The following is a 23,276-nucleotide window of genomic DNA, read 5'->3' as shown; positions in this document are numbered from 1 at the left end:
TCGGCCCAAACGTGGAGCCGTTGCCGGGCGGGGAGTGCCCCCATGGCCGTGTGCCAGCAAGGGGGGAGAGGGGAAAAAGCAGTGACGTCGGCCCCGTTTCTCATGCGGTGCCGAAGCGTCTCCTGCAGCTCGGCTGGGGAACGGGGGGAGATGGCATGGACCTGTTGCCGGGCAGGGAGCGTCTCCCGGGGCCGTGAGTAGGCGAGAGTGGACAGGGAGAAGGCACTGAACCTCGGCGGCATTTCTCCTGCTGCGAGCGGTGAGCGACGGCCATCTTGTTGGACCCTCTGCCAGTGCCTCTGCAGCGCGTTGCAGTATGGGAGGATGGTCAGGCGGGCGGGGCAGACCGGGACGGGCGCCGGTCCTCCGGGGGGGGGGGGAGGCACGGACGGATTTATTCAAGTTTATACGGTAAATTGTGTTAAAAAAAGTAATGAAAGTGGGTTTATTCACAGCATAGGGGAATGGTGAGGAGGTTGAGCCAAACATTGTGATGCTATCGTGTACCGTTTTGCCTGTGTAAGGGCATGGGACAGACAGACAGACAGACATTCTTCCTAAAATTGAGAAGTACATGTGGATTTTCAAAACAATTTATTAAACAAATAAAGGCTCTGTATTCTGTATTAAACTGTGTGTGAAAAAAAAGGCTTGTGCAAAATTGCAAGTTAAAGATCCAGTGGATTGTTTCAATTGATGATAAGCCAGATATTATTCTTCCCCCCCCCCCCCCACTGTCCCTGTGCCCGTCCCCCCACGATCAAAAGACTCTTTGCTTGCTTCTATTTCATATGTTCTTATTCTGATCCCCAGGAAGATCAGTTGGTGTTACTCCTATGAAATTCTCACTGTACAAAAGCCTTCCCATAAAATAGTTATCCGCAAAAAATTCAACAGAAAGGAGAAAAAAGGGAAAAATTCAAGCACAAATTGCAACTAGAGTAGCACTGCACTGCAAAGATGTGTCTTAAATTCAATACTCAGAATATTCTTTCATTCTAAGAATAATCCTTGACCAAAAAATCTGCCAATTTAAGAGTGAAATGGTGCACATTCAACAATTCAAGCAAAATTATTTCAAAATTATTCGATGTATCTAGTGGGCTGATTAAGGCTAGAGCACGAATGTGGCCTTTTTCTTTAAAAAGTAAGGTGTTCAACCTGAATTCTTACCTTATTGAAAAGCATTAGTAAATACAACATTGTGCATAATAACTGGCATTCTCAGTTACAATATACTTGTATGGCAACAGAAAGAATGGAAAAATAACAACTGATAATTCAGTAAACAATCCACTGTCTATGAAAACCAAGCCTAATCAAATCTAAAATGTACTCTTCCTTCTTTCAAACAACCTTGTAAGAAATGATTGAGAGGAATTCAAAAACTTTATTGTGCCAACACTGCCACACACACAGGAAAGAATAATAGAATTAAAGTTCAAAATATTGGAAATAAAACTCTAGATTTTGCAGTAGCTGTGAGATAACAGCACTCTGCACTGGCTCCAAAAATAATGGATAAAAGACATAACATCAGAAAAATGTTCCTTTCTTCCAACAATGATTGGGTTGCTGTTCAACTTCCAAATGATTCCATGCATCCAGTGAGTGATTTAATCAAAAGCTGGCTCAGCTGCCATCAATCACATTGATTATTCCTGATATTATGTTGTTATCCTTCATTATATTGTTTTGAGGCCTTAACATTACTTTCTCAGGTGTAGGTGATTTGATCCTTAATTTCTCTGGTAATTTTGCTTCAGTGATATTAATTTAAATTCCTCAGTGAACCCTTAATCCTTCTCCACTTTTGCAAAACTTGTTATGACTTCTGCAATGCAGATATATTCAAATATTTGCTTAATGCCTTATTATTTCTTTATTTCTCATTAGAATTTCCCCCATTATTGTCATTATTGGGACCCACATTTATATTTTACTATTTCCTTCCTTGTAACACAATTGTACAAACTCTTGCAACATCTTTTAATTCTATGTTGGTCGACTTTCAAAATCTATATACACTCAGTCTTTTTTGTTGTTGTTTGTTCCTGATAATATCCCAATCATCAGTCTTTAACACTCCTCTTAACAACATTCATTTGAATCATCCTGAAATGGGCCCGCTGTCACCCTTATCCTCGTGCCTAAATTTATCAAGTACAGGTGATCTCTGCATTATTGCCATTCGGCCACATGTAAACATAGCACAAAAAGTAAGGAAATTTGTGTTTGGTAGATTATTTCTTTGTTGTAACAATGCTTCTTGGCAATAAATCTCATACCGTTGGAAAGCCTGTTTATTTCCCTTTTAAATGGTGCCACATTTGTAAGGAACATGCATTTGTGGGATGAGCAGTAGAGCTGAGTATGTGGGTTGCGCCCATGAAAAATTTGCCAAATCTTCTCTGCCAATGCCAAACAGCTTATTCTGCTGTTGCTATTGACACTTGTTTTGAGCTTCTGGTACCCCCAGGTGCTGACAATCAGGTGCCTGATTGGCACCTGATTGGCAGCATCTGTGAGCATGGGCCCTGCTACAGTGGTCAGTAGGTGTCTGCTCCAAGAATCGGCATGCCACGTTTGACTGATCTGGATAGGGCCCGTGCAATTGGGCAACTTCAAGCTGGTGTTCCGCAAAACCAAGTTGCGGCATTATTTGGAGTGAGCCCTAGAACCATCTCCAAAGTGAAGGCCAAGTTCCATATAACGGGGGATGTCAGAGACAGGCCGCGAAGTGGGCGTCCCAAGAAGACGACACCCGAAGAAGACCGTTTCCTCACCCTGTCAGCACTTAGGAACCGTAGGCTGTCTTCTACAGATTTGCAGTCAAGGTTTGCAGGATGATATGGCCGACGGCTCTCTGCCCAGACAATTCGGAACAGACTGCACGCAGCCGTTCTCCGGTCTCATAGGGCTGCCAGGAGGCCTGCCATGACTGCCCTTCACCGTCAGGCCCGTTTGCGCTGGTGTCGGCAACACGTGCACTGGAACCTGAACATGTGGAGGAACGTTACGTTCAGCGATGAGTCCAGATTCTGCCTACGGCAGTTGGATCATGGGGTCAAAGTGTGGAGAAGACGCGGAGAGCGCTATGCTGATTGCTGCACCGAAAGAGTAACATCTTTTGGTGGAGGCAGTGTGATGGTGTGGGGCGGCATCTCCCTCACTGGAAAAACGAGGCTTGTCATCATTGGAGGCAATCTCAATGCAGAGAGATATCGAGATGAGATTCTGCAACCAGTAGCAATCCCATATCTCCACAGTCTGGGACCGAACTCTATCGTCCAAGATGACAATGCTCGCCCCCACAGAGCAGGGTTTCTCAGAGACTACCTCCAGAATTTGGGAGTGGAGAGGATGGAATGGTCTGCCAGCAGTCCTGACCTCAACCCCATTGAACACTTGTGGGATCAGCTTGGGCGTGCTGTTCGTGCCAGAGTGACCAATGCAACCACGTTGGCTGACTTGCGACAAATGCTGGTTGAAGAATGGGATGCCATCCCACAACAGTGTGTGACCAGGCTGGTGACCAGCATGAGGAGGAGGTGCCAGGCTGTTGTGGCTGTGTATGGTTCTTCCACATGCTACTGAGGCTCCTGTTTATTAAATGAATAAATTGTTAAATTGCCAATGTGTCTTGTTTCTTCAGACTTCAATCATCCAATCCACCAAACAACACCGAACAAGAGTCAATGGCAGAATAAGCTGTTTGGCATTGGCAGAGAAGATTTGGCAGATTTTTCATGGGCGCAACCCACATACTCAGCTCTGCTGCTCATCCCACAAATGCATGTTCCTTACAAATGTGGCACCATTTAAAAGGGAAATAAACAGGCTTTCCAACGGTATAAGATTTATTGCCAAGAAGCATTGTTACAACAAAGAAATAATCTACCAAACACAAATTTCCTTACTTTTTGTGCTATGTTTATATAAGTGGAAACCTGCAGCCTCCCGGATCCTGGAGGCATCAGGCAAAAGATAGCAAAGCTTTTAGTGACAACTAGGTTGGGAGTGCAATGTCCATCGAGTCTTTGACAGAAAGTAAAACTGGATGCAACGTTTTGAATTCAGCCAATGCAATACAATTAATATGGAGCAGTACATCTCAGAGCCATGAAGGCCTGGGCAGCTTCTGTCACTTAATAAGTCCAGAAATTACAGCAAGTTCGAGGACAGTACAAATGCCTGAACTCCAGTAACACACTTCAAAACCACTGATACTGCCAACAAACATTTGCCACAAAACAAGCATTTTCTTTTCAACTTGAAAGGTAATGATCTTAGAAATTGTGAAATACTTTTAGAATTCCTGCGTTTGTTTATCTTCTAGCAAAATTTACAATCCAATTTCCTTACCTGCCTCAGTTTATCAGCTTCCACAGCAGCATAACTGAATACATTTAAATGAAAGCATTCAGTTCCCACATGATCTATCATTCTCAAACTACATACTGTCATACTGTGGTTACTTTTCCCTTGTGGGTCCCTTTAGAATACTAATTAATCTGTATTACAATGCAAGACAGTCCAAAATAGTTTTCTGTTTGGTTCAAATATATATTGTTTCAGAAAACTATCATAAATGCATTCAGTGAACACATCCTTCAAATTACTTTTGCTAATTTAATTGATCAAGTCAAATGCAGGTTGATATCTCCCATGATTATGATGTCAACCTTGGTTACAGTCTTCTTATTTCTTTATTGATTTCCTCTCCAATTGTGTTGCATCTGTTGGGAGAGGGGGTGCTGGTGCTGTGGGAGGTGATGCTGTAGTTATTCCAATAATTGTTTTGTTTTATTCCACTCTATAACCACCATACTTAGTTTATTTCTTATTGTCCAAGGTCGATTACTCAATTCTTTATCCGAGCCACCTTCTCCACCACCGAACAATTATTCCCATTTGTCTGCCCTTTCTGAACATCAAGAATCCTGGAACGTTTATTCTCAACTTTAATTTCTATACAGAAATCTGAAATGCTTGACAGGACAGATGGCGAGAGATTCAGTACCTTGACTCAAGAGACTAAATCTAAGGGATAAGGTATCAGACAGTAATGGATGAGGTTTGAAGGAATTTCTTCACTCAGAAACTTGTGGATCTTTGGAGTGTACCTCAAATTAGAACAAATACATGATTAAGAAGACAAAACATTTTTTTTTTAAACTTATGGAAAGAGAAACTAAAATCCATTTTGATTTACGAATATGATTTCAAAAGCATAAAATTAGTTTTCCTTAAATCCGGAGAAGTTATTAAAAACTGTAATTCAATTCATTAAAAATTCAATTGCAACTCATGTATAATGAATAATATTTCACAAGAAGAATATTTTATAAATGCCAAAATGCTAGTCAGGTCATTTGAAATTAGAGGGTTATACTGGAGAAGGTTGCAAAGTAGCAAATCTGGTGAACTGAGAATCACTGTTGGCAAATTTACTATTTCCATTTTTAACCAAGTTCTCCTGAAGCTACTGTCCGTTGCATGGTGTAATGACAGTGAGCACTGTCAGTTTTACCATGATCATAATAGCAAGCTCTAGGCCAAAAGCTTATTATGCTGAATGAATCCTGTTACAATTTTCAGACTCTAGCAATTTCAATTGTCTGAGAAAATAAAAATGGCTTTTGCAATATTTTTGCCTGTTTCAGTTAAAATTAAGTTGTTTTGAGTTGTGTCCTATCGAAAATAACAGTTGAACACTAGGTGATCCTCTATTGAAGCACTGTTTCAATCACTTGCTGTGGAACGCCATTACTCTGGCAGATGTTCAGGGTTACTGGATTTTATCCCCTCTATCCCACCTCACCATTATTGTTATCGCAGCATATTGCTAATTTACTTTTTTCAGATATAGCACAATACACAAAACAGGCCCTTTGACCCATGATGTCAATAGACAATAGATGCAGGAGTAGGCCATTCGGCCCTTCAAGCCAGCACCACCATTCAATGTGATCATGGCTGATCATTCTCAATCAGTACCCCGTTCCTGCCCATACATCCTGACTCCGCTATCCTTAAGAGCTCTATCTAGCTCTCTCTTGAAAGCATTCAGAGAATTGGCCTCCACTGCCTTCTGAGGCAGAGAATTCCACACGTTTACAACTCTGACTGAAAAAGTTTTTCCTCATCGTTCTAAATGGCCTACCCCTTATTCTTAAACTGTGGCCCCTGGTTCTGGACTCCCGCAACATTGGGAACATGTTTCCTGCCTCTAATGTGTCCAACCCCTTAATAATCATATATGTTTCAATAAAATCCCCTCTCACCCTTCTAAATTCCAGTGTATACAAGCCTAGTCACTCCAGTCTTTCAACATACGACAGTCCCGCCATTACGGGAATTAACCTTCCTACGCTGCACGCCCTCAATAGCAAGAATATCCTTCCTCAAATTTGGAGACCAAAACTGCACACAGTACTCCAGGTGCGGTCTCACTAGGGCCCTGTACAACTGCAGAAGGACCTCTTTGCTCCTATACTCAACTCCTCTCGTTATGAAGGACAACATTCCATTGGCTTTCTTCACTGCCTGCTGTACCTGCATGCTTCCTGCACCCAGACCTCATTGTACGTCCCCTTTTCCTAACTTGACACCATTCAGATAATAATCTGCCTTCCTATTCTTACCACCAAAGTGGATAACCTCACATTTATCCACATTAAACTGCATCTGCCATGCATCCACCCACTCACACAACCTGTCCAAGTCACCCTGCAACCTCAGTATCTTCCTCACAGTTCACACTGCCACCCAGCTTTGTGTCATCTGCAAATTTGCTAATTTTACTTTTAATCCCTTCATCCAAGTCATTAATGTATATTGTAAATAACTGCGGTCCCAGCACCGAGCCTTGCGGTACCCACTAGTCACTGCCTGCCATTCTGAAAGGGACCCATTTATCCCCACTCTTTGCTTTCTGTCTGCCAACCCATTTTCTATCCATGTCAGTACCCTACCCCCAATACCATGTGCTCTAATTTTGCCCACTAATCTCCTATGTGGGACCTTGTCGAAGGCTTTCTGAAAGTCAAGGTACACTACATCCATCGGCTCTCCCCTGTCCATTTTCCTAGTTACATCCTCAAAAAATTCCAGAAGATTAGTCAAGCATGATTTCCCCTTCGTAAATCCATGCTGACTCAGAACGATCCTGTTGCTGCTATCCAAATGCTCCGCAATTTTGTCTTTTATGATTGACTCCAACATCTTCCCCACCACTGATGTCAGACTAACTGGTCTGTAATTTCCTGTTTTCTCTCTCCCTCCTTTCTTAAAAAGTGGGATGTCTATGCCGACCATGATACTAAATTAAACTAATGTGATCTGCCTGCTCACGATCCATCACCTTCCATTCCTTGCATGCTCATATGTCTGTCAAAAAATGCTTCTTAAGAATCACTATGCCATACAATAATAATAATAATAATAATAAGCATTTATTTTATATAGCGCCTTTCCAGAAGCTCAAAGCGCTTACATAAACAATCAAACATAAAAACAAACAGACAAACTATCCTAACGGAGAAGCGGCGAATAAACAACGCCAGCGTCCTCTCACGTCAGGGTCCGGCAGTAGACAACAAAAAGCACAGGACACAGATACAATTTTTACACAAACAGCCATCACAGTGATTGCTCTAGGCACACCCTCACTGTGATGGAAGGCAAAGTCTTATCTCCTCCTCATTCTTCTCCCGTGGTGCCACGAGGTGATCGAGGCTCCCAACTTTTTGAAGCCCCCACCGGGCGATGGAAAGTCCGAGGGCCGAGCCGAGCCGAGCAGGCCGATGAAAGTCCTGAGCCCCCACCGGGCGATGGAAAGTCCCAGGGCCGAGCCGAGCCGAGCCGAGCAGGCCGATGAAAGTCCTGAGCCCCCACCGGGCGATGGAAAGTGTCGCGGCCAGGCCACGCAGGGCGATGAGGGGCCTGCGAGCGGGTCGATCATACCTCGCACTTCGGGGCGGTCGAAGCTGCTACGGCTGGAGCTCCCAAAAACCGGTCGCCAGCCAGGGACCTGCGAACTCCCGATGTTGCGGTCTGCAGGGCCCACGGCCGAAGCCTCCGAGATGGTAAGTCCAGGCCCTGCGACCGGAGTCTTCAAGGTCGATCCCAGCTGGAGGCCGCCGACTCCACGATGTTAGGCCGTAGCGCGAACGGAGATACGACACGGTAAAGGTCGCATCTCCGTTGAGGAGGAGATTTGAAAAAAGGTTTCCCCCAACCCCCCCACCACCCGCCCACATACACAGAGTTAAAAATAAAACAAAACGTACATTAATGCTTCCACCATCCTCCTTGCCAGCTGATTCCACTGTTTGTAAAAAATAAAAACTTTCCCCTTTCTTACATTAAACCTACGGCCTCTAGTATTTGACTATCTACCTCATTTAAGCCCATCACTTTCAAACTTCCATCAGATCTCATCTCGATCTCTGAAGCTTTGTCCAATCTCTCATTAAAACTAACACTCCCCAATCCAAACATCCTGGTGAACCTCTTCTGCATTCCCTCAAATGCTTCTACATCATATCAGATTTCAGGTGAATTCATTTTCATATGCACCAGGGTACAATGAAGTTCCTTGTTCATATGGTACTCAAAGTGTATGGTACTCAGTATGCATACAATTATGACAAATACAACAACAAATAAGGCAAGTGCAAATCAATAGAACGATGCAAGATTGTAGAGCAGTCTAAAGTAATACAAAAAAGAAACTAAAGTACAATTACAGAATAACTGAGATAGAGTTAGGTGTAAGAGTATAAGGCAGCACCTCCAGGAAGTGTGGTGACCAGAACTGCACGCACTACTCCTAATGTGGCCAAACATAAGTTTTACACAGCTGCAATGTGAATTCCAACGTGAAAATACCTGGGGCATTCTCAATGGCTCAGCAGAAAAAAGCTTTTGCAATGTACCGGGCAAGTTTACAGGGAGCTCAGGGAAATCAAGAGTGTTTAATTGTCATATGTACTGACAATGGAACAATGGCATTTTTGCTTGCTGCAGTTTAACAGGCTCATAAATCTAATAACGCACATATAATATATAATCAAGAATACAATAAATTAATAACCATGATACTGGGTAACCATAATAGTGCAGAACCTAAGTTTGTAGTACAAACAGAGACAGTCCATTGAAAACCAGAGTTGCTGTGGTTGGTGTTGTGTGATTCATAAGCCTGATGGTTGTTGGGAATCCACTGTCCTTGAACCTATTGATCATGGGGTACCCAGTGAATTTATAGGCACCACCAGAACAGGACCCCTGTGATCTTGAAGGGAGCACATAAAACCAAACCCCATGACCCAGATAACAAAACATTGAGATTTCCAAACAATTGAATAGTAGGTTTTCAGAAGTTAGTGTAATAAATATCACAATTGGCTGTATTTTTAAATTATTATTCAGAATCCTAACTGCATACATATACTGACAGATGTTAGATTATTTGTTTAGCTTCTTGCTGGTCTTCAAAGGTGAGAATTCAATTTCAAAGCCTATGTCCATGGTAGCTTTTCTGCACAACCGTGCCCTCGAACTGTGTTCCCTCTTCAATTTTACAATTATCCATTCAATCTGAATTATTATCCATGTAGTCTGATCTATTGACATTTTTGTCACAGATATCTGCTGTTTTCACACCTCTCCAAAAAGTTTGTATCAACTCCCAAATGATTGAGTTTATTCACTAAATTGATGCATCAACAAAAAAGTTCTCAATTCACTCTGCAAACTATATGAAAGGGGTTATGGGGAGAAGGCAGGAGAATGGGATTGACAGGGAAAGATAGATCAGCCATGATTGAACTGTGGAGTAAACTTGATAGGCCGAATGGCCTAATTCTGCTCCTATAACTTATGAAAGCATCAAAATCAGCCAAGCATTCAATCATAGGAGCACTATAACTGCAAACAATGCTTGTGCATGGTCAGGGCTTGGCTCCAAAATGTCATTAACTTAGCACAGAAGATATGTATTGCTGGAAAACATTTCTTGAGTTAAATTTCATAAATAAGAATGGCTGGATGAAATGCATGAAATGCAATATAGATGCTATGATACAGTGTGTTGCTATGGGTGGAGAATGATGCTCCATTATTCATGCTCCATTTATTCATTACAATAAAAAATAGATTTGAAAATAATAAACTATACCATAAAGTGTTAATGACATTGTGGTAAACACTCATAAATACACTGAGGAATACGTCTACCTGGAAATTCAGCAATTGCATTTTTATCTACATTATATCTATGAGCAACTCATTAATCATAATATATTTGCAGTTAAAAGCATATGATTCTACGTTATGGAGGACAAAAATGTGCCTGGATCCACATGACTTTACAAGAAGTAACGAATAACCTACCACTTGATCTACTCTTGCGGTTGGACTTCCCACCACTGAGGAACATCTTTAGGCTATTACGGAACATATCTTCATCTGCAGGGCTCGTCAATGTTCACTCCAAATTCTATCAAATAAAAAAAGAGGTTTGTCAATGGGAACATATATGACAATACAGACACAATAGGAGATCAGTACACAACAGTAAAGCCTATCCAATGAGCCAGAGTGGTTCTTCCACAAATGATCTCAAACCAAAACTGGCATTTTATAAGATTTCATCAGCATTTTTAACATAGACATGCATTCATTTTCACTTTCATTACCAATTTTTCCAAAGCTCTTTGCACCTAATACATTATTTTAATGAAGCTACGGTTGTATTTGCAAGCTCCCACAAACAGTAATGCGATAATGAACTGATGAGCTATTTGTATAGTTCATGTTGATGAAAGAATAAATATTGGCCAGGATACAAAGGATAGCTGCCTGCCTGTTCAAAACATTGCCATATGATGTTTTATATTCACCCCACAGTACAAAAGGAGCCTATTCTAAGATAGTATTTCAAAGATAGTATGTTAGACAATCCAGCATTCTCTCAGAATTGGATTGCCCTCCAGGTTTTCATCCTCAATTTTCAATAGTGGGACTCAAATCTGACCTTAAGATCACGTCAAGAATGCTTAATTCTCATAAATATTGATAACAGAACAATGAAATTCTTACTTGCAGCAACATGGCAGGCCTATAACATAATACACAGATAATATATAATAAAATCAATAAATTATTCATCCCAATTCTACTATTTTAAAAAATCCCAAAGTTCTTAGTGCAGCCAAAGATAGTTCATCTGTTGTGTTGTGATAAGCATAAACTAACTGACCCATTGCTATTAGCTAAACATGTCATATTTTGTGATTAAAATTGATTTCCTTCTATGTTGCTTTTTAGGAAAATAAGGCAAATTACATTACATCAAACAATGTGCCAGTAATTTTTTTAATTTAAAAATCACAAATCAGTCGGTACTAACACGCATTGATGTCATCATGGTACATAACCTATTAGCTTTCAGTGCTGCATTTTTGTTGTTGATACTGAAAAATAAATGCAGTGAAATATTTCACTTAACGTAAAATGTTTATACTGAAGTGGAAGGAATTTTGTTTTGTCCCAATTCCACCATCGTAGTTACTAAAGTCCATCCTTATTTTTATTTGCTGGAGCTGTATTCCTGACAGCAATTAATTTTCCTACTTTTACTATAAATATATTAATACAGACAGTCCCCTCAGACAGTCATAAACATACACCACACAACAAACTGTAAAAAATATCAATTCTATCCATCCACAAAAATCAAGAAAGACAATACTAAAAACAAATCTAAGAACACTAAAAAACATGATAAAGCTGCAGTGCTTTTAACCTGCATCAGGTAATTTTTATGTAATTGTAAAATTCTTCAGAAAGTTCACTACATTTTCATAATGTATAGAACATTTTCTAATAACTGCGTTTGGAGAAAGGGAAGGATTCTTGTAAGAACAGGAATCAAACAAGAATCCACTAATCTTTGGAAATCGCCAGGCGCTGATGGGCAGCCGTCAGCACCCTTTTCTTCTGCAGAACTTTCTTCTGTCATCTCTCAAGTGAAATGTGGAAAAGCTCACGGTCCTGATAACATCCCCCCAGAATTCCTGAAACACTGCAGTCCTAAATGCCTGGCCTGGCTCCGTTAGTTTTACTCTTCTTGCCTCATTGGTCAGTCCATTCCGAAGATCTGGTGGAAAGCCACCGTCATTGCGCTACCAAAACCAAACAAGCCTGCGGACGACCCAAGGAACTATCGGCCCGTCTCACTCCTCTGTGTCCCGTACAAGCTCCTCGAACGGCTTCTCCTGGCCCAGCTCGATCCAATCGTTGACCCTCAACTACCCGCTGAACAAGCCAGATTTCGGCGTGGACGCTGCACCACCCACCAAATAGTCAAGCTGACCAATGACATCGAAGACAGTTTCGAAAAGGGTCACAAGGCGTGCATCACACTGGTGGACCTCACTGCCACTTATGATACTGTGTGGCACCAGGGCTTGATCTTGAAGCTCCTCTGAACCATCCCTGACCGTCATTTAGTGCAGTTCCTTGCCAACATCCTTGCAAACCACAGTTTTGTACTCGAGCCCAGCGACGGACAATCTAGCCGACTGCGACGCTCTTCAATCTCTATATCAGCGATCTGCCACACACGACCTCGCGCCAGTATGGATACGCAGATAACTTGGCCCTACTGCACTCAGACAAGAGCTGGTCAAATGTTGAGGATGTGCTCTCGGCGGATATGGAACTTGTCGCGGGCTGCATTAAGACCTGGAGACTAAAACTGAGTATGGCAAAAACCACCACAACGGCCTTTCACCTGAACAAGGAAGCTCAACGCCAGCTAACCATCACCCTCTATGGGTCACCCCTATCCTACAACCCATTTCCTACATACCTCGGGGTGAAACTAGATCGGCAGCTGACCTACAGGCAACACCTTGAAGCTCTCCGTGCTAAAGTCTCGGCATGGAACAACCTCCTGCGTTGCTTGGCTGGATCGCCCAGTTTTCAAAACAATTACAGCATTTATCCATTTTTTAAGGGAGCGGCTGACTAGCAGTCTGTCCGTCTTTTTTTTGTTGAGTGTCGGTGTTGGGATGATTTTTATATATATTTTTTTTGGTTGTGTATGTGTGGGAGGGGGTGGTGGTGTGTGGGGGGTGGGTGTGGGTGGGTGGGTGTGGGGAACTTTTCTCTTCCTCACGGCGCGGGGTGCGGCTCGGCTGCGGGGCCTAACATCCCCCGGTGCGGCTCGGCCGCTGGACTTTACATCCCGGTGCGGCTTGGCCGCTGGACTTTACATCCCGGTGCGGCTTGGCCGCTGGACTTACATCGCCCGGTGCAGCTCGGCTGCGGGGCTTAACACCGCCCGGTGCAACTCGGCTGCGGGACTTTACATCGCCCGGTGCAGCTCGGCTGCGGGGCTTAACACCGCCCGGTGCAGCTCGGCTGCGGGGCTTAACACCGCCCGGTGCAACTCGGCTGCGGGACTTAACACCGCCCGGTGCGGCTCGGCTGCGGGACTTTTCACCGCTGGTGCGGCTCGGCTGCGGGACTTTTCACCGCTGGTGCGGCTCGGCTGCGGGACTTAGCTGCGCAAGGCTTGGTCGCGGGCCTTTCATCGCCCGGTTCGGCCGCGAGACGTTTCAGCGCCCGGTGCGGGGACTGTGCGGGTCGGTCGGGGACGAGCTGTCTGTCCGTGGGCGTGGGGAAGAGAGGGGAAGTTTTGTTGCCTCCATCACAGTGAGGGGGTGTTTGGAGTCACTGTGATGGACGTTTGTGTTGGGGTTATGTGTCTTGTGTTCTTTTTTTTTCTATGACTGCTATGTAGTTTCGTTCGGTACTTCGGTACCGAACGACAAATAAAGCTCTGTTATACCTGTTATACCTGTTATGTTATTCTAACTGGTGAGAATCAACTTGGCTTTACATCTTTTTAACATGATCACAGCATAATTTTAATAGTCAATCTTCCCTAAATATAAAAGACAGCAAATTACATATTTCGTGCTTGAGACTATCAATCTCCAATCTCAGTGCAGTCTTGAACCAAAGCAGAATTGAAGGCCAAGTAACTGAAACAAGACATATATAATGTAATCATAATTTTTAAGTAATTTATAATATTTGAATTTTATTTCAGAGATTAAACAGCAAAATACCCAACATTCTGGAAAATTATATTCTTCTTCAGAAAACAGTACTTTCTCAGCACTACATGTTGAGCGATCAGCCTTTACATAAACCTGAGACACCAAAAACTGCAGACGCTGGAATCTTGAGCAAAAAACGAAGTGCTGGAGCAACCAAAACGTTGTCTGTCCATTCCTCCAAAGCTGATGCTTGACCTGCTCAATTAGCCAACACATTTTTTTTAACATCAACAGCTCCCATTACAAACGTGGACATAAAATTTGATAATGGAAAATATTAACAAAGATACACAGATATTCCAGTATTTATAAATTACAAATCACTGATAATTCACTTCCGGACAATTTCACGGAAACATTTCTTTTTAGCCTACTTTAAGCATTGCAATCAATTGAAACCAGAGTTCAAAATCTTAGGACCATAAAATAAAAATTGAGATCATAATAATGTTTGACAGTGAAATATAGGCATGATATTTTCATTTAACCAGATTTATTACTGGAATGGTTAAGTGAAATTAACTTGAATGGCGTTATTTATTCACAATTAATTTACAATATAAAGATCATATTCAGGTATTTTAATGCCTACATAATCAATTAGCCTGCAATATTTTAGGGATGCAAAAAAGCTCAGTCTTTCAATGGGTCATGCAAGGAAAAGCTTGGGAGCTACTCTGTTAACTCAAACTGTTCAAAGACAAAAATGATCCAAATTTAATGCCTTTCTCAGGCTCTCATATTTTCAATAAGATCTTTTATCCTCAGACACCATATGAATAAATTATAGCAATTCTGTTCATTTTATCGGGGAAAAGAAGCACTTGCTCACAATCCTGAAATACAACGAATTGTTGAAACTTAATATTTTCCTAATCCATTTTGTAACATGGACTAAAAAGCACTTAATTTCCAAGTAATATAAAAGTTTGCAGATGGATACAATCTTCGGTCTTGCAAGATTCAAATTCAGTCATGTGGTTCATACAAATTCAGGTTTACATATAGTTGCAGGTTCTATCAACACAGAAACGAATGTTGAACTATTGTGGTTTCCAAAGGCAGTGCAGAACCTGTTCCTGGTATTTTACAGCCTTTTAGTATTTTAGCTTTCAAGTATCCGTGCACAACTTCGGTCATTTCCAAATAGATCTAACCTTCTTTTCAGAGGATGTGGCCATTATTGTTATGACCAACATTTAACATCCATCTATTATCATTCTTGAACTGAGGGCCTTAATGGGCAATTTCAGGGGGCATTTCAGAATCAACCACAGTTCTGAGGATCTGTAGCTACATGCCAGCCATAAAGGAAAGAAAATGATTTTTCTTCCTTAGGAAACAAACTATTTTACCACAATCTCACTTTGCTAAATCGAGGGCTTAAGTTGTAAGGAGCAACTCCATAGACTGAGACTCTTCCCCTGGAACATAGGAAGCTAAGAGGTGACCTTTGAGGTGTACAAAATCATGAGGGGCATAGATAAGGTGAATGGTCAGTCTATTTCTCTTGTGTGGATGTCCAGGACAAGAGAGCATAGGTTTGTGAGAGGGGAAAGATTTAAGAAATATCAAGCGTTATTTCTTCACGCAGGAAGTGGTGTGTACATAGAATGAGCAGCCAGAGGAAGCTGTAAAGGTGGGTATAAAGATGATGTTTAAAAGCCATTTAAACAAGAACATAGAAGATGTTTAGATGTGTAGGAAGGAACTGCAGATGCTGATTTAAATTGAAGATTGACACAAAAAGCTAAAGTAACTCAGCTGGACAGGCAGCATCTCCAGAGGGAAGGAATAGGTGATGTTTCGGGTAGAGACCTTTCTTCAGATGGTAATGTAGAGATATAGAACAAACTAGACTGAGGTGGACCCGTTGGGTCCAAATCTCTCCTACGGACCTCTCCTGGGGCAACCCTCCCCCAACTGACGATCCTGCAACCCTCTCCAACTGACGAAGTTAGAGACCCAGCAACCCTCTCCAACTGACGAAGCTCGTTGCCGGGCGGGGAGTTCCCCTGGGGCTGTGGGCCATCGAGGAGGGACAGGGAAGGGGAGAGGGAGCCACTGACCTCGGCCCTGTGCAGCCAGCGCTGCAGCCAGAGCGAGCCGTAGACCTGAAGCCTCTCCTGCAGCAGGGCGGCAATCATCGGCGACGGCCATCTTGTTGGACTTATCGTGAGGGATAAGGGGGGGGTGAGGGGGATGCAGTGGGTGAGTGGGTGAAGGGGGGGGCAGGGGAGGAGGGGGGTTGAGGGGGGGATGGAGTGAGTGAGTGGGGGGAGGGGAGGAGAGGGGTTGGGGGGGATGGAGTGGGTGAGTTAGCGGCAGATCATCGGCCCGGACCCCCCCCCCCCCATTGGCCTCCACTCCCGTCACTCTGGCGGATCCCGCCCCCGGCGTGAACTGCGGCCATGTGAAATGTTACAACATATTCGCACAAACCTTCACAGACTGTCAGTCTGAAGGATAGCAGATAGTATAAAACATGCATGAGGGTCATTTTTCTTAGAAAAACAATCAAAAGCAATTAACATAATGCTGCATTGTTTTAAACAACCATCTCCATTCCAGTTTTCTCCAAAAATCAGCATAGATTTCTCTTCCTTTGAGGACAGACTCGCATTCAGTTCTGGGAACAAAAAAATCAATTCCAATTTAAATTAGCAAAGCTCTCACTATCAAGTCCAAAGATAGCTATCCCACAGCACAAAATCTCCCCACCTCTCCAACATCCCATGCCAACTCAACATGGCCAATAACATAGTTGAGATCTTAATTAAATTACCTAAATTATAGGTATCAAGAAAAACAGCAACAACACACACAACATTAAACAGGGGCAGAAAAGGGAACACAGCATTTTCTAAATTATCAATCAAATACAAAATGTTGTTGGGGTTTGTAGGTATTGCTAGCAAGGCCAACACATCATGCTAACCTTATTTTCTCTTGGGAGGTAGTGGGTGACCTTCAACCACTGCCCTCATTCTCATGAAGGTGCTCCCAGGAATTAAAATCACCCCAAGAATGAAGTGTGTTTAATTGTTATATATACATCGAAACAGAACAATGAAATTCTTGCATACAGCATCACAACAGGTTAAACAGTACTCAATAGATAACACAATAAACAAATAATAAAGTTCCATAAATTAAAAAAAGCCCAACATAGTGCAAAACAAAACAAAGCCAGAAGTCCCTTGTGCAACCAAGACTGTTCATAGTTCAGTTGGAGTTTGTAGTGTTCAATAGCCTGATGGTCATTGGGAAGAAGCCATTTCTGAACTTGGAAGTCACAGTTTTCAGACTCCCACATCTTCCTGGTGGCAGGAGTGAAATGAGAGTGTGCCAGGGTGGTTTGGGTCCTTGATGATGTTGGCTGCCTTTTTGAAGTAGTATCTCCTATAGATCCTTTCGATGGTGTGGAAGTCAGTATCTGCAATGGACCAGGCAATAGCCATCATTTCCTGTAATCTCCTAGGTTCCTGGGCGTTCAAGTTGCCGAAACAGGCCATGATACAATTAGTCAAAATGCTCTCTACCCTACCCCTCCAGAAGTTCAAGAAACTGTTTGTTGATATACTGAATCTTCTCAATCTTCCACAGAAGTAAAGGCATTGATGAGCCAGATGAAGCAATGAGAATTTCTACAATGGCATGTTGTGCTACAGGGAAGGAAAGCTGATATTTGAATGGCATTCATCCAAATAAAGGGCATCCAGTATGTTCCCCACTTGTGCTTTGTAAATAGTAGGAAGGATTTAGAGTGACAGGATAGATCACTCACTGTAGAATATCTAACCTGACTGCTCATGTAACCCCTGCATTTCTATGTGTGGTCTAGTTGAATTTCCGGTCAATGGTGACCCCTAGATCTTGGCTTGGTATAACAGAAGAGATATAGAAATGCACTGGAATGCAATTAAAAATAAAATTATGAAAACAAAGCGGAGGAGGAAAATATTCTGGCAAGTAAAATCAAAGGAAATCCAAAGTACATAACAAGCAAGAGGATAACCTGTTAAGATCTGAGAGGAGATGAGGGTAAGATTCTCAATGAATATTATGCAGCTGGCTTCACAAAAGAGAAACATGGTGCAGATGTTGTAGTTGAAAGGATGCGTGAACTATTGAAAGAGATAAACACAGTAAAAGAGGAAAGATTAAATTGTTTAGTATTTTTGTAAATGGATAAAATCAACAGGCCTGAATTAAATATATCTCAGGCTGCTGGAAATAATAAGAGATGTACAGACTAGAATTTTTCAACCTTGGCACCTCCTCTATAGCCAGGGAGAAAATTGTTCCCACTATGTTTAAAAGATGAAATAAACCAAGAACATACAGGCTTTTTTCACAAAATGCTGGAGTAACTCAGCAGGTCAGGCAGCATCTCGGGAGAGAAGGAACGGGTGACGTTTCGGGTCGAGACCCTTCTTCAGACTGATGTCTGAAGAATTAACATACAGGCTGGTTAGTTTAATATCAGTGGTAAGCAAATAATTGGAATTGATAATGAAAAACAGTACAAAACCTGGACTCAAAGGCACAAGTCAATCAAAGACAGCTAGCATGGGATGAGAGGGTCAATGATGCAGTCCACATAGATTTTAGCAAGCTTCTGACAAGGTTCACGCAGAAGGTTAGTCAAAGGATAACAGCACATTGGATCTAAGAGAAAATGCAATGTATGTCTAAAGCTGATACAGTGGCATGAGAACTAGCAGAAAGACTGATGGGTATTTTTACACTTGGAGCCGGTTATCAGTGGGGTCCCAATAAAATGAATGCTTTTTATAATACAAAGGGGCGTGAGAAAAACAGGTGATGCAAAATCAATTAGCTGAGTGGTTAATAGTGAGAACAAATGTTTAAGACTGCAGTAAGATATGGATGGTCTGGTCAGTTAGGCAGAAAAGCAGTGAATAGAATTCAAACAGAGAAGTGCGAGGAAATGTATTTGGGAAAGTGTATTCATTAATCATTAAAAGACAGTTAGTCAGGTAGATATGATGGCATGTTATAGGAAGGAACTGCAGATGCTGGTTTAAAACGAAGACGGACACAAAATGCTAGTATCTCTGGATCGAAGGAATGGGTGACGTTTTGGGTAGAGACCCTTCTTCAGACAGAGAGATATGATGGCATACAAGATGTTTTTTGTTATTAATTCATACACAAAGCATGGAGCTCAAGCTTGAAATGTATGCATACAATAATATTTAGGATTAGGAACATCACATTATAGGAAAGATGAGATTGTGTTAAAGAAGGTGCAAAAGATTTCGGATAATTTAGGTAGTACTAGAAAACTGCAGCTATGAGGAGAATTGGATAAGATGGGACTGATTATATTTTGAACAGAGGCTGCTTAAAAAAAGACTTAATCCAGGCAAATACAATTTGAAGGACTTCGATAAGGTAAATCAAAAAATACCCATTTCCTCAGTCGAGCATTAGAAATCTAGAAGTCATAGATTTAAAATAATTGTTGGAAGGAGGAGAGAGATGAAGATTTGCAAACCCCCTCCCCCTACTACACAAAGTAGTATTAAGTTAGATTGCTCCTCTAAAACCAGCACAAATAAGACAAACAACGGGTCTTGTATTTTAGGTCTACATGATTATATACACATTGGTGAGAATTAGGGCCTTGAAGAATAAAACGTGCACAAAATTCTTGATCCTGATTTTCATTGGAATAATACAACAGAAAAGATCAAAACATAAATGCCAAATAAAAGATGTAGGTTCAGCTCTGACTCACAATTGCTCATAGAATCACTGGTTTACCAATTACCGTATTATCACATTTCTCTTGCACAACCACTGTGCACCAGCACACCACCCACAAGTTGTTCCCTGAAATTGTCCAATGTAAAACCTCAAATGCTAGTGATTAATGTACATGAAGAATTATTCACCAGCTGAGAAAAAATAACAGAGTACTGAGGTACCCGACAAGTCGCGATGGGCCGCGGGGCCAGAAGACTTCCCGACGGGCCACGCGGCCAGAAGGCTTCCCGACGGGCCGCGGCTGTGGACTGGGAGCGTGGTCGGAAGCCTTTTTCGAAGCTCCGCAGTCTAGGTGCCTTCAGGATCGCCGTGTAGAAGCCCAGGTTAGGGCCCGACCGGGGCCTCGCGGGTCAGACGGAGGAGCCAGGCCTCACGGGTCGGGGTCCGGGTCGGGGTCCGGGTCGGCGGAGCGGCCGACGGAGCCCGGGGCTAGGTCCCAGGTCGGCACCACGGAGACGCGAAGTGGGGCGGTGACAGCGGTGAAGCCTCGGTGGCAGTGGTGAAACCTCGCAACGATGGGGCCTCGGCAGTGGTGAAGCCTCGCTGTGGTGGCGATGCCTCATGGGTCGAGTCGGTGAGAGCGTGGGGGACCACCGTGAGGGGGAGGGGAGAACAATGGAGGACCCGGCGTGGGGGGGACTGCCGTGAGGGGAAAACAAAGGACAATGGGGACTCGGCGTGGGGGGGGCGGAGGGGAGATCAAAAGGAGGAGCCGGCGTGCTTTGTAACTTTGTCAGCACCGTAGATGGCTGCTATTTCAGACCTCCCAACATTTAATTTTACAAATTCAGAATTTTGATGTCCAAAATTCAGAATTTTACATCAAAATTCATAATTAGGCGCGTAATGCAACTTTTCAGCAAAAAAAAGTATGCACGCCAAATGCGCCTACGCATTACGCTACATTCACTTGTGAAAAACGATTATTATTTCCAACAGTCTGTAGTTCTTGAACTACATGTACAATGTCAGGCCTATCATGAGTATATTCTACTATTATAGAAAGGTTAATGAACAGAAATACTTTTTACAACAAAGAAAAATTTGTTTTGTTTTGTTTTCTCTATTTTGCTTTTTCCTTACACATCCCAATTCTCTTGGTATTGAATAAAAGAACAATGGTCATAAAATGTATGACTAAGTTATGAAGAAAGAGTTTCATTTAAAAAACTACACATACCTGATTTAATTGAAGACATATTTGCTCCAGTGGTCTTCAACAGCAAATCACAACGGTCCATGTCCCCCCCCCCAACCCTACTCCCCCCCATTCCCCCTCTCCCCACCCCCCTACTACCCCCCACCCCTACTCCCCTCCACCACCCCGCTTTCCCCCCAAATCCACTCCCCCACCCCTCCTCCCCACTCCCCTCCCCTCCCCCTCCCTTCCCCCTCCTTTCCTCCACCCACCCGACCCCCACCTCCCATTCCACTGCCCCCTTTACCCGCACCCTAACCCCCCATCCCCTTTCAACATCAACGGGCCTCATGCTCCGCAGCGAGGTAAGGCCAGTGGCGAGAGGCGAGGCGAGGCCGGGCCAGCGACAATGCGAGGCCGGGCGAGCGGCGAGGCGAGACCAGCGGCGAGGTGAGGCGAGGCTAGCAGCCAAGGCTGGGACCAAGGCGAGGCGAGGCGAGTGCAGCGGCTAGGCGAGGCGAGTACAACGGTGAGGCGAATACAGCGGCGAGGCGAGTACAGCGGCGAGGCAAGTACAGCGGCGAGGCGAGGCGAGTACAGCGGCGAGGCGAGGCGAGTACAGCGGCGAGGCAAGTACAGCGGCGAGGCGAGTACAGCGGCGAGGCGAGTACAGCAGCGAGGCCAGGTTAGGCTAGAGGCCAGGCCAGGATCGAGGCGAGGCGAGGCTAGGCTAGGCTAGAGGCCACGCTAGAGGCCAGGCCAGAGGCCAGGCCAGAGGCCAGGCCAGGCCAGAGGCCAGAGGCCAGAGGCCAGGCCAGAGACCAGGCCAGGCTAGAGGCCAGGCTAGGCTAGAGGCCAGGCTAGGCTAGCGGCGAGGCGAGACCAGCGGCGAGGCCAGGCTAGAAGCGAGGCGAGTATAGCGGCAGGGCGAGGCGAGCGGCGGGGCGAGGTGAGCATGTGTTTTGCGGAAAAATGTGAGGCGAAATCGGAATGGCGGAAATTAAATAAGAAAGCGGAAACCTTCCGCCAAATTCGGAAGGCTTGGGAGGTCTGCTATTTGTATACATTGGGTAAGCAGCAAAGAATTTAACTGTGCCTAGTCACATGTGACAATAAAGTATTCCATTCCATCCATTCCATCCATTCCACTCACAGAAGTATATCTGATCACAAGTCAGTCTTAAGAGTGATTAAGCTGAAAAGAACCACCGCCTCACTGAAAAAATAAATCAAATTTATAAATCAACATTTCTGTACACCAAAGGAAATTCCGAAAGCAGATTATATTACATTATATATTGATCACAATATGAGAAAAAGTATCTGCAATGCTTACAACGGTGCACAATTGACCTTTCCACATCACCCTCATTAAAGAAATGCAGCAGAAGCAATTATAATTAAAATGTATATGCTAAAATAGAGAAGCTACAATAATCTCATTGCCCAATACTTATTATATAATTTCCTTACACAGAGGGTGGTGTGAATATGGATCAAGCTATGAGAGAAAGTGGTTCTGGCAGGTGCAATAACAACAGTTTAAAAAGATATATTGGACATGGATCACAGAGGTTTGGAGGGATTTGGGCCAAATGGCCATCTTGGTGGGAATGGATGAACTGGGCCGAAGGGCTGCTTTTCATGCTTTATTGCCCTATAACTTTATAAAAGTACCTTACATTATTAAGATCACAATTTCTGGGCCTGAGTTCACTGTCAAAATAGCGACAAACAAATACAAACTAAACCAACCAAATAAAATTATGTTTTATCATTAATGCTGCAGGAAAGCTTTGAATAACTGAATCAACACTGACATTCAAATTAACCAACTGTGGAGTTTCATTTATGGAATATTAATTGTTATTTGGATAGGTTTTAAATGTCAATTTTAAATTTTATTCAGCTTTGCTTTACCATTTACCTTAATCCAACCTTCCACTCCCTATCATTGTTTTTCAATCTGTAGCCAATTTGACAAAAGATTCATCACTGCTTCTATTACTCCATATTTACAATTCAATCTTTTAATTTGATTGCTTATGTATTTCAGTTCTCTCAAACCCCAATTCCCTCATAACCTAGTATAAACCAGCAGAGAGAAGAAAAACGGGGGGAAATGTGCAAAAAGGTCATTTAAAAATTCAAGAAGTGCACATTTTTGAAGGACAACCTCTTTACCTGCATCAATCTATGCT

The 23,276-nt window shown here is 43.1% G+C and overlaps 1 protein-coding gene across 7 annotated transcripts in view; it reads right to left on the bottom strand.

The window, feature by feature from the left end:
• The window catches only part of LOC144607700 (protein TANC2-like), a 458,126-nt gene that overhangs the window by 372,644 nt on the left and 62,206 nt on the right, over positions 1 to 23,276 (bottom strand). For all 7 annotated transcript variants that reach the window (XM_078424723.1, XM_078424716.1, XM_078424717.1 and 4 more), the window contains exon 3: positions 10,402 to 10,507. Coding sequence is in view for 6 of the 7 variants with exons in the window: in XM_078424716.1 (XP_078280842.1) it covers positions 10,402 to 10,468 (67 nt within the window). In the remaining variant the exon portion in view is untranslated. The remainder of the gene's footprint in view (positions 1 to 10,401; positions 10,508 to 23,276) is intronic.

This window comes from Rhinoraja longicauda, chromosome 29, assembly GCF_053455715.1.
Source record: "Rhinoraja longicauda isolate Sanriku21f chromosome 29, sRhiLon1.1, whole genome shotgun sequence".
In the NCBI taxonomy this organism is placed as follows: Eukaryota; Metazoa; Chordata; class Chondrichthyes; order Rajiformes; family Arhynchobatidae; genus Rhinoraja; species Rhinoraja longicauda.
Note: the sequence above shows the minus strand (reverse complement) of the source record. Positions and strands in the feature narration are given on the sequence as shown.